Below are 12164 nucleotides of genomic sequence, written 5' to 3' on the forward strand. Positions count from 1 at the left end.
TACCGCTCAGACCCGGACATCAGTGGTTTATTTTCCCTGGGCTGTCTCGGCGCGCCCAGCGCAGGGCGCAGGGGTCGAGGGGGCTTCCCTGGGAGACCAAAGCCACCTCCCCTCTTTCTCCGCAGCCCCCAGGCCCACACGCCCAGAGAACTCCCGCGCGGCATCTCTTCCCACGCATCCGGACAGTTTAAAAGAGCCTTCCAATCTCTCCACGTTTGATTTAACCAAGTAACTGAAAAATACGCTCAAAGCCAAAATTTCATACTCCATTATGTCCTCGCTCTACCCACGAAACGACCCGACGCCAGGATGCACTGTGGAGACAACTAGTTATAAACTGATTTCAAATCTGAAGTTCTCCTTTGGGGACATAATTGGAAATTCTTTTCATTTTTTTTTTCTCCCATTGTTGTCCACTTTAAGAAACCGTTTTATAAACTGCTGAAAATCGAACTCATTGATGTCCCGAGAAAGGCATGCCCCGGATAAACGTATAAAGGTCGGAAATCAAAACTGCCAACAAGAAACTGCCCGAGTGACAACATTCACAAATTCAACGACAACCAAAAAGGGCTGTGAGAAACACCGGCCTCCAGCGGAAACTCCCCAAGGAGCCTCTCTGCCCAAGCCAGGGGCACCTGGGCCCTGCCGGCATTCCAGGATTCCGGACACTCCTGCGGACGCCCAGCCACACACAGCAGCGGGAACAGCGGACAGCATTTCATTTAGTTTATTAGACAAAAATATATGATTTAGACAAGTTCGCTGACGCGCTATTTACAATCTGAAATCACTCTATATACAGAAAGAAGAAGGAAAAAAAAAAAAAACAAAAGACACAAGCACGTGGGGCGTTTACCGAGCGGATAATCAACCGGAGCCTGGTGACAGGCACCAGGGCCCTGGGCAGAGGCCGGGCTGCCTGGACTGGAGCTCGGACGCGGACGAGCCCCTTTCTGCAGGAAGCGTTGGATGGGAGTCGGTGACGTCGTGGCCGTATTTGTCCTTTACACCGGTCTGAAATATTTGTCCTAATTCCTCCCTCGTCCCCTCCCTCCCGAACTCCTCCCCCCTCCCCCCGCAAAACCAAAAGACGACCCTGGATCAGGCGGACGGGAGGGCAGCTAGGATCCGCGGCGTTCCCTCCTGCGGGGCCAGCGAGCTGCGGGCGAAGCACAACGAGACAAGAAAGCACAGCAGTGTCAGTGGCCGGACGCTGGGACCCGGCGTCACCGGTGCAGCCGGCCTAGCGCCGGGGGGCGTGGCCGCCTGCCCCGCTGCTCCCGCGTCGGGAGAAACCCGGTGGAGGGGGCGCCCCGCGCGCACGGCTGGCGGGCAGCACCCCCTCTGCGAGGCCCGAGCGACCCTACCGCCGCCCCGAGCCCTCCGCCGGCACCCCCGCCAGCCCCGGTCCCGCGGTCCCAGCAAACAGCACTCACTTGTCGCGCACGGGCTGGAAGGGGGATTTTAACTGCTGTGCCGGCGACTCCGGCCTGGGGACGAGGTCTCTCTCTGCGAGGGAGGGGCAGAAGCACAGCGTTAGGAGACGGGGGTGGGGGGTGGGGGGAGTGCCGCCGAGGTGCGCAAGCCTCTTCCCCACCCACCCCGCTTCCTTCTGCCACTAGGATGGGGTCTCCAAGAAAAACGGTCACCCCTCCCCGGGGGAAGGACTGCAGACAGAACGCAGCTCTCCGGACAGAGCCCGAGGGCCTTGGCCTCGGTCCCCGAATCCGGGCAGAGATCACCGCTCAACCCGGGGTTTGGCCGCCACCGCCTCCCCCCTCCGGGCCGGCGCTCCCCCCACCCCCACGCTTCGCGGGGGGGGGGTCCGGATTCCGAGCCCGGGGCGGACACCCACCCCCCACCCCCCACGCCGGGCGCCTCACCTGGAAGCGCGGGGCTGCTTCGAGCGGAGGCCTTGTCACCGTGGAGCACCCCCGCGGCAACGGGGACGGGCGGCGGCGGCGGCGCGGGCAGGTGCGGGCCGTGGGGCGCGGCGTGGGGCGCGCCGACGCCCAGGAAGGAGCGCATGTTGAGCAGGGAGCCCTGCGTGAGGAACGCGCCGTTGGTCCAGTTGGAGAACTTGCCGATGTGGCAGGTGTACAGTCCGTGGCTGGGCAGGAAGGCGGGGTGCTGCAGCGGCGCGCCCGCGGGGGGCCCGTGCGCGCCGGGATGGCCTGCGGGCGGCGGCGGCGAGGCCTTGGGCGCGCCGTCGGGGCTGGTGGCCGTTTCGGCCAGGGACCAGATCTTGGGCTTGCTGTGAGGCGCGCCCTGCAGGCCACCCGACGCGGCGCCAGGACTCAGCAGGCGAGTGCTGCCGGGCTCCGGGACCTCCTTGACCAGGCCCAGGGGCGAGTCCTGGGACTTGAGCGCGTCGGCGGCTGCCAGCGGCGAGCCCTGGTCCCGGGCGAGGGCGGTAGGTGCCGCCGGCGGGCGCGGCGCCTCGGCCTTGTCCTCTTCGTCCTCGTTGCTCTGGTCGCCATCGTGCTCGTCGATTTTGTCGATGTCAATGCTCTCTAGGTCGATCTCCTCGTCGTCCTCGGCCTTCTCCGGGTCGCCCTCGGTGTCGCTTCCGAAGAGGGCGCCGTCCTCCTGGTCCTTGCTGCGCGCGCCCCACGTCACCTTGTTCTCCTTCTTGAGGCGCCGGCGCGCGTTGGCGAACCAGGTGGACACCTGCGTGAGGGTCATCTTGGTGATGATGGCCAGCATGATCTTCTCGCCCTTGGTGGGGTACGGGTTCTTGCGGTGCTCGTTCAGCCAGGCCTTGAGCGTGCTGGTGCTCTCGCGCGTGGCATTCTTGGGCCGCCCGGGGTCCCCGTACTGGAACTGGCCGTAGGGGTAGTACGCCGGCGCTGTGTGGGCTGTGAAGGTGGCAGGGTGCACCCCCGGGTTGTCTTTGAGTTCATACTGTGAGCCCTGCAACCACATAGCCCACCGAGGGAGGAGAGGGGCAGTAGGGGTGTGGGGGGGGGAGAGGGAGAGAGAGAGAAAGAGAAAGAGAGAGAGAGCGATGAGTCCCCCGAACTGGGAAAGTCGGGGGGCAGCCGCTCTTGTCCAGTCAAGAACAGGAAGCCCCCCACCCCCCAGCACACCACCCTAGGAGGGAGGGAGGGGTCAAATCGTGAGCCGCCTCTAGAAACTCAACTTCCAACCATCGTGAAGAGGTGTTTTTGTTTTGTTTTGTTTTGTTTTGTCACTCAAGAAAAGTTCCAGAATCCGTGCATCTCCAGAAGGCCACAGCGGGAGCCTTGGTCCCATAGAATTTCCCCAGGCCACCCTCAGTTACCCCCCCCACCCTCCCCCCACAACTCCAGCAGCCAATTTCCAAGTTTATCTCACACTAACTAGAAGGGGAAACCTTTTAACTACCCAGATAAAACAGATCTCCAAATGTAAAGAACCTAAGCCCCCTCCCTTCGACCCTGAGGGGGTCAAGCAAAATAAACCATCCAGGGTTTTCTTTGGGTCCAAATCCTCCAGCAATTTAAAATGAAAGCACACTCCTTTTAGCTCCCAAATTAATCTGCATATAATGGCTCCCCACACTTAAAGGTTGCAGTGGTGACAGGTAATTTAAAATTTTAATCCCGGCCATCAGCAACAACAATAACTAAAACACCATTTGTTTTTTTTTAAATACAAAAGGAGGGCTTAACCGGTAAAATATTAACGGGAGGGCCAGGAGCTACCAGCAGTGAAGAGGGAAGTGCCTTCAGAGGCCTCTCCTCACTTACTTATCTGGTAAGTTCGACTTTGATGTGGCCGGAGCAAGCACAAAGTGTTTGCAGGCATTTAGAGGCCGTGATTTACTTGCAATCAATATTCTTTTTATCATCGGTAGTAAAACACAGCAAGTCAAATTATCCCATCAGGTTTTTTGGTAAATAACATTTTATCTTTCTAACAACCTCATTAGGCCTCATTATTACCATAAATTGTCCAGACAGACATTCACTCACAATTTTATCTTTTGACTTCCAAATCCCCAATCAAAACGGCTTGGAAACCTAGGCCTAGAATCAAGAGTTTGGATTTAGGTTTACTTTCTGAGAACCAGCAGGAGACCACTAAGAAATACACCACACCTTTTTTTTGGGGGGGGGGTGGATTTCTATACGGTTTCCCCTACTAAAAACAAAACAAACAAAAAATCGAGCATCTCCGTTTCCCACCACAGTACAGTAGGAACAGATCCATAACCACACAGATCCCTTTTTCTCGCACAAACACGAAGGGGGGTGGGGGGAGGTTCCCAAATGGCACACATCTGTATTCAAAATTTCTGTAAAAACATTACAATTCTCCACGTAAAAATTATCTATTTGCTACGTTAGCAGAGAGGGTTTCCGGGCTGAGAAAGTTGCAAAGAGCAGAATATTTCTTGGACTAGTTAGTTTGGTGGCCGATGCCGCAGAGAAAAGGTTTCCGTGGCCAGATTTCGTTTTTACCTCATCTTTGCAAAATGCACTCTGCGCTTTTCTAATCATTTGGGTTGTAACTGCGAGGACGACATTCCGGCCTCTTCTCCGCTGGGAGTTCTTTTTGAAAGGATACCTTGTAAATCTCTCAGCGCTTCCCTGGCATCCCCAGCCGCCAGAACAAAATGGGAGCTGATCTTTTTGGAGAGCAAGCGATCTGAACGGCGGCTGGGGCCGCCTTCAGAGAAATAGCCTTTCTTTTCAAAACTACAAGAAAAAAGTTACAGAAAAACACACCCGCCGCTTTTCTCGCGTACAGTCGGCCGGTATCTATTTCCTGCCTCTTCTTCGGGGAGCGGGGAGACGCGAGGGGGGTGCCTGAAAATTGCGTTATTCCGCCCGCAGCAGCGCAAGAGGGGGCGGCCTCCCTGACCCCCCCCCCTCGCCCGCGCCCCGCCGGGCGCGCAATTCACCAGCAGCCCGAAGTTTAAGCGCGACCTTGCAGTCAGACCAAGGAAAATGGATCCTTTGCACCGACAGAATGGCGAATGCCCCGCGGAGAATTAAATTTGCAGCTCCCTCCCCCATCTGACACCCACTGGGACGCGAGACTAAGAGGACAGCATTTATTTTAAGCCCAGGGACTCCTGTTTTCTTTAATCCTCCATTATGTAACGCGGGAAGAAAAGTGCTTTTCACTCGGTGCAAAAGAAATGAAAACTTTGGCAACTCACGAAAGTCCAAGCAAACACCGTGGCACACGCCGAAATTATTTCCACCATTCCCCCCCCATCTCAAATTTGCACACCCTCCGCTAACAGACCCCATCCGGCCCCTCGGATCTCCCCCATTGTTAGGGCGATTTTGACCCAGTCGACCAGGCTTCACTAGGTCCCCCCTCCCCCCCCCCCCCACCGCCCCGGCCACCTCGGACACAACCAAGGAGGTCCACTAGCCAGGGAGAAACCCGAGGCTCCCCGGCCCGGCCCCAAAGCCCGAGAGGTCGCGCGATCGGGGTCCGCCCGCCGCTCCCGGGCGTCCTGCGGACCCGGGGCCGAGCTGCCGGAAGCCCGCCCGCCGGCCCCGCCGCCTCGGCCGAGCCTTGTGGGGGGTAGGGGCGGGGGGGGGGGGGGAGAGCGCCGGCGACTTTGGCCCCCAGCCTCCGGTTCGAGCCGCGCGCCCCGGAGCCTCTGCTCCTCCGGCCTCCCGTCTCCCCGCCGAGCCCCCCGCTCGCGGCCCAGGCCTCCCGCCTCCCCGGGCCGGCCCCCCACCCCCCACCCCTCCCCAGCCGCCTCGGCCCCGCCGGCCGGGCCTCCCCTGCTCCCCGCCGGCTCCGCCCGCGCTCCCGCCCGCGCTCCCGCCGCGCCGCCAGGCCACCCGCGCCCGGGGCGCCCAGGGCCGGCGGGGAGGGGTGGGGGGTGGGGGGTGGGGGGAGGCGGCCGCGGCCAGGGCCGGGCGCACTCACCATCTGCGAGAAGAGGCTGAGGTCGGCGGCGTAGGGCAGGAAGGCGCTGTAGTTGGGCGCGCCCGCGTACGGGCCGGCCGCCGCGTACATGCCCAGCACCGAGGTGACGGCGGCCGCGCCCGCGCCCGCGCCCAGCTCCGCCGCCCCCGGCCGGCCCGACGAGGCGGCGGCGGCGGCCGCGGCGGCCGCGGCCAGCACCCCCGGGCGCTCGCCGCCGTAGGCGCCGGGCCCCGCGGCGCTCAGGTACTGCGGGTAGCCCAGCTGCGGGAAGGACATGTCCGCGGATCGGCGGCGGCGGCGGCGGGCGAGTATTAAAGGGGCGGGGGCGGGCGCGGGGGCGGGGGTCGGGGCGGGCGCCGGGGGGAGGGGGTGGGGGCTGGGGCGGGGGGGGGGGGGGGCGGGGTGGCTGGGGAGCCGGCGGCCGGCCGGCCGGGCGCGCTCGGGCCGGCCCGGAGGCGGGGGGCCGGTGGGCTGCTCTCGGCCCGGTGCTCGCTGGCGCCCGGCTCCCGGCTGCGCCCGGCTCCGCGATCCCGCGCCGACTGCGGCGGCCGCCCTCCGCTCGGCGGCGGGGCTTTCAGACACAATTTGAAGTTGATGCTTTGATTGGCATCCCCTCGAGCGCTGGCCCCGCCCCCGGCTCCCCTCCCGCCCCCTCCCTGCCTCCCGCCCGCCCCAGCCGGGCCGCTCCCGCCCCTCCCGGCGAGCACGTGGTGTGCTCCGCGCCGTCCGGGCCACCTCCGCCCGCTGTGGGCGCGCGAGCGGCCCGGCGGCGGGTGCGGGCCCGGCGGCCGCGGGCTGCCCGACAACCTGTCGACACCGGCTCGCAGCTGTCGGACCCTGGGCTCTGCTGTTTTCCAAGCCGAGCTGTGACTGCTCTTTCAGGAAGACGTCTCGGCGCCTGATTCTCCGCCGTTGGGGCGGCGGGGCCGGGGCTGGGCGGGTGACAGCCGGTGGGGGGGGTGGGGGGGTGGAGGGGGACGGCCCTCTCCTCCCCACCCCCGCCCCCAAGGCCGGCGCTGCCTTGGCCTCCCCCGGACCCCTGGGCAGAAGTGCACCCCGGTGCCCTGGCTGCGCCACCGAGCCTGGCGTGGCGTGACACCGTGACGCGGGCGTGGCGTCCGCGTGGCCCCCGCCCGGCAGTGACCGGCCTCGCTGCACCTGGAGAAGCGGGAAGCGGCCGAGCTCTGCGGGCTTCTCCGTTCGTGAAAACTTTGAGAAAGGGCAGCTGAGAAGCCAGTTCAAGGGGACAAACAGATGCCGTCCACAGTGACAGGTTCTTGGAGGTGGTGGCGGGCAGGGGGTGGGGAGACCTTTTCTTTGCAGGAGAATCGCCGTTGCAGCGGGAGGGAAACGTCTCGTCCCCACCCCCGCGAGGGGAGAAACTAAGAGTGGCGAGGGGGGGGGGGGGTGGGGGCTCGTTCGTCCACTAGGTGCGCACAGGCGGGAAGCTAACTTGCGCGAAGAGCGCCGGCCCGAGGCGGCGGCGCCGCGAGCCCGGGGACAGGCCGTCCCTCCTCCCCTGCCCGGCCTCTTCATCCTCGGCCCCGCGGGAAGAACAAGCAGCGAACGGCTGCGGGATGGCTCCAGGTCCGTGCGCGGCCCTCCTGGCCTCCCGGTGCACGGGACGGGTCTGCCAGCCCGCGTCTGCCACACGCTCGCCGGCTCCGTCCTGGCGTCCCGCGTAGGGAGTTGCCCAGGGTGCTGGCCCCCGTTCCCGGGACACTTTTCGTCCTGTCTCCTATGAAGCAGCCGGAGCCTGGCTCGCACTCCCCGCTGTGGCGCAACGGACACACTGGACCCCGCAGCAATTTCACCCCAACACTTGGGGGTGAGCCTTGGTCTGGCCCAGTTCGGGAGCCCCGAGTGGAGTGCAGCTGGTGACCTGGGCCGCCGGCACCCTGGACCCCGACCTGTCCCCCATCTCCTAGTTCCAGTTGCCAGCAGCATCATGGAGGCCCAGGGACTCTTGCAGAATCGGGAAGGCTCCCGCTGACCCAGTTTGGGACCTGAGGACAGACACGGGGAGCCACCGCCTATAATTAACAGCAATAACGCCCATAATAGTAATTACTAATTACCAGCTGCATAATCAGGCTTCAATTTCTCTGCTCAGTCAGGGTTTTCTTTCTGTTCGTGCTGTCCCTTTGCCCCCCACCCCACCTTTACCCCCCACCCCACTCAGCTAACCAGCCCTTGCTGGCTACAGAAACTCCCTGCAACTAACTGCCTGGGCACCTCTCCTGCTTTGGCACAGAATCCCCGGCCCTGGAGGTGAGGGCTAACCACTCCCAATCCCGGAAGTCACTAACTGGCAGCTTCTTCCCGCCCCCAGCCCACCACTTCCGCCTGCCAGACCTCTCTCCCCTGCATCCCAAACAAACGGATGGGCCAGCCCCACTACTGTCTTGTTTGGCAAACTCCAGTGTCACATTTCAGGCCGACAGGTAAATACAGGTGAGATAAGCCCTCTTCTGTGACCTGGAGAGCAGGTGGAATTGTAAGCCCAGAGACACTTGTCAGTGTCAGGATTCAGCCACACGGACTGATAGCCTCCTTATCACTCCCCCCCCCACCCCAAGCAGCCCACTTCAGTTGTACTGAAGCCATCAGAACCTGGGGGGGCGGGCGGCAGACTTTGTCCTGACCCCTGCCTGTCGCCTGCTGTGCCCTCCCTGTATCACCTCCATTTGGGTTATGAAATGATAGTTGGTTCTAGAAGACATCAGGGAGGTGAGTGGGAAGGGGCCTCTAGAAAGGCCTGTTGACTTCCCCCAGGAAGCTCTAGAAAGGTGCCCTAGTGGTGACTGTGACCATTCCCCAGCCAGGGCCAGGGCTGGACCCCAGCGGAAACGGGGCCTGATCCCCGGATCACCCCCTCCCTTCCTTCTCCTTGAGTTTACCCAAAAATTTGCAAGGGGAAGACCAGGAAACAACCGGGACAAAAGGAGAAGGAGGGGGAGGGGAAGAAGAAAAAGAAAACTGCCTCCAAACCGTCCCAGTGGAGAGGAGGCTAGACAGGGAAGGATCCAGAACTTCCTGCCTCAGCATCCCCATGGGGAGTGTCACGTCTTCAGTCAGGTCTCTAATCCTTGTCAGCATCAAATAGTTAGTGGGGGGCGGTGGGGGGGGTGGGTGGCTGAGAACAGAAGACCCAGGGTGCCTGAGCCTGGACCTTGGGCCTGACTGGAATATCTGCTTAAAAAGATTCCAGAACTGTCCCCAAAGAAGACGATGTCCTGGCTCACTTGCTCAGGCTCGGCTCCAGCCTTCCTGGGATCCTGGTCATCCCGCTGCTGGTGTGGAGGCCGAGCTGGGTCTGAGCCGCCCACTTCCTCGTGGCCAGCCCCAGGACACAGGACACTGAGCCAGGGGCAGGACCTCGGAGCGGTCCAAAGCCAGATCTAGGGGTGGCTGCGTGGCCTAATGGGAGCCCCAACTGGTCAACTCCCATCTCTGGTCCACGAGGGAGCACTAGGAGACGCTCTCCCAGACCCTTGGCAGTTGGACCCGGTCATGGGCACGACCACACAGAGCTGGGCAGAGGCAGTTGGCCAGGGCCCTCTGGCTGGAAAGCCAAGACCTTCAGCGCCCCCCCCCCCTCCCCGCTGGGACCCGGGCCTGTGGATGCACCTGTGGGTGTGCAGGGCATGGCTCTGGAGGAAGGGGACTCTGGGGACGGGGAAGAGAGAAAGGCCCTGAGTCCCAGGTGTGCTCGGGGGAGGGAGGAAGGAGAGTTGGTGAAAATAGGATTTTGGATAACTTGGCTTTTAAACCGGCTTCAAGTCCTGATGGAAAGTTTACTTGCTGTGTCATTAGGTTGGGGAGGGGGGAGTTGTTTTCTAAATAGGAGGGGATTGTTATCACTGCTCCGAAAAAAGAAGATCTTTTGTTTTTCTCCCGCCCTGGCCCCTGGGCCCCTGGTAATGCTTAGGTTCAGCTTGCTACCCTACCCAACCCCTTTATATTTGCATGAGAATAAGATTGAACAAACCACACGGCACCCCCATTTACAACTGTATTTCTTCCAAAATAATTCTCCACTGATTTTCCGGTTCCACTGAACCAGATCTCTGAAGAAGAAGAGAGAGCCGCTGAGGAACCGCCCCACTCCCAGGAGCCATCATGGGGACCTGCCTTTGGCGCCTGGGATGGGGGCGACCTTAGCCCAGTGTCAGGGATGCAGCGGGAGGGAGGGGGGCGCGGTGGCCCAGTGGTCTGCCCTTCGAAATGGCCATTCCTTCCGATGCAGATGGCGGGGCGGCCACGCAGGGCGGCAGCTCGGTGGCAGGGCTTGGCGGCCTGACCTGGCCCGCGCCCCGGACCGGCCCTGCCTTCCGCCCAGGCTCGCGCCGCCTGATTTATGAGTCTTGTTAAATCCTCATTAGACTTTGCACCTTTCTCCGGCAGGACCCAGGAAGCCACCCCGCTCGGCGACGGCGAGGCGAGTGGCAAGCAGTCCCAGGCAGCGGCCGAGAAGCGCCAAGGACCGCAGGGCCGTAACCGGGTGCCCTTGGGCGCCAGGCGGGGACCGGAGCGGGGCGGCTGCGGCGATCCCCGTGCCCTGGGGGCCTGGCCTGCTCTCTGCTGCCGCGTCAGGGCCAGGCCCGCGCCGGGTCAAGAGCGGCACCTGTGAGCGCCCCGAAAGCGAGGGCCTGGGGACCTCACTGCAGATGCGCTGCGGTGGGACCAGAGCGGGGCCGGCGGGAGGCGACTCCGAGAGACTCCAGGAAAACCCGGGATGGTCTGAGGCTCACAGCAGTGCCCGCAGAGCAGGTGCCGGGATGCAGCCGGGGCTCGGGTCCCGGACTGTGGCGGCGGGAGACCAGCGGCCCAGCGCGCGGAGCTCCGGGACCGGCGGCAGGAGGAGAAGAACGGCCGGCAGTCACCTGGCCTGGCGTGCGATGTCGCCATCCCCGAGCGTCGGAGGAAGTGAATTACATGCGTGTGCACACACGTAAATATTTTATAAGCCTCCCCTTAATTAACCAAATCATTTCCATTATGCCTCCAATGTGATCAACAGCAGCGGTGTGAGGGTTTTCAGGGCTTATAATTCGATGTCACCAGACGGTCGCTCGGGGGCAGAGGTACAATCGCGGAGCCAGCTGCAGTTGTATTTATTTGTTTTTCTACCGTGTTCCTGTAGGGCTCCATTATGCAGTTTTTAATTAGTTTGTGTTTGTGTTTCACCCGTCCCAAATCAATGCCATCCCGGAGCAAGGCGATGTAAATTCTCGCAGTACAGGTGTAGCTGCTGGCTTGGGAACACTCGGAAACACGCGTCTGACAAATGAGAGCGGGCGCCACACAGCCCACTGTCGGCTCCTGGCAGCCAAGAGGCGCAGACCGAAGCCAGCGGGGACTTCTGCGCCCCTGTGAGCGCCAAGCCCGTGTGCTGGGTTCCTAATTCCGGTAGAGGGAGCCGCACAGAGCAAGGCGCGGGGGGCAAAGTGACTTTTCATTTTGCCCGAGTCCTGCGGTCCTTGGGCCTAGTGGGCGAGGCTGGAGCCCGCGTGCAATTAACCTACCTCCCCCGGAAGATCACTGTGGCACCTGTCGGGTTCCGTGGAGCCTTTTAACAGGACCCAAGGCAGACAGCCCGAATTTCTGGGATCTCCAGGCATGAGGACCGCCTCCCCACACCCCCGCCCCCTTGTGCTGGCTGTCTCTTCCTTCTTGAAATGACCTCTGTGGCGTGCCTGTAAATCTATCCCTCCAGCCACGGGGGAATTCTTTTAAAGCTTTCTTTTTTGTCAGGAATAAGAGATTGTTCATCTTTAACTAGACCACATAGAAATTATGATTCAACAGCAGTGTGTATTTAATTAGAGTAATCTCACTTGAATTTAATTACCTAATGAATTATTTGTTTAAAAGGTAGAATGTCTTGTTTGCCAAGTGCGGTGCAGACCTCCGATAAGAACTTCTGTTATAAGGACGTTACAGCTTAAAAGCAGTCATGTGTTAAGGTTTATATTTTAACTCCTTGAGTGTGTAACTGTTAACTGTTAATGTACTACTCGCACAAAAACTCTGATACGGAAGGGTGCCGGGAGAGCACGCACAGATTCTGTCTGTGCCCACATCCTTTTGGAAATTAGCATCCTCTACCTTGCCACCTGAGCCTATTTTTAAACTTCCTGCATTTTGCTTTCAGTAGCACTTTCCTTTTTTCTGCTGCACGATGACAGCTGTCTATTAGAGGGCTCATTTTATGATTAGTATTTGCAATGAAGGGCACATCCTTCAGCAAAACTCCCGCCCAGCTCCACTGTGTCCCA

General features: G+C 61.2%; 1 protein-coding gene across 1 annotated transcript; it reads right to left on the reverse strand.

The window, feature by feature from the left end:
* Positions 1 to 1104: 1104 nt before the first annotated feature.
* Positions 1105 to 6159, reverse strand: IRX1 (iroquois homeobox 1). Its single transcript, XM_047074486.1, has 4 exons — positions 5884 to 6159; positions 1887 to 2916; positions 1440 to 1512; positions 1105 to 1162 (listed from the first exon to the last, which is right to left on the reverse strand). The coding sequence occupies exons 1-4, from the start codon at positions 6157 to 6159 to the stop codon at positions 1105 to 1107; spliced, it is 1437 nt and encodes a 478-aa protein (XP_046930442.1).
* Positions 6160 to 12164: the final 6005 nt, after the last annotated feature.

Source organism: Lynx rufus, unplaced genomic scaffold (assembly GCF_022079265.1).
Source record: "Lynx rufus isolate CCGP_SWC_20201006 ecotype Redwood Valley unplaced genomic scaffold, mLynRuf1.p SCAF_1, whole genome shotgun sequence".
NCBI lineage: Eukaryota > Metazoa > Chordata > Mammalia > Carnivora > Felidae > Lynx > Lynx rufus.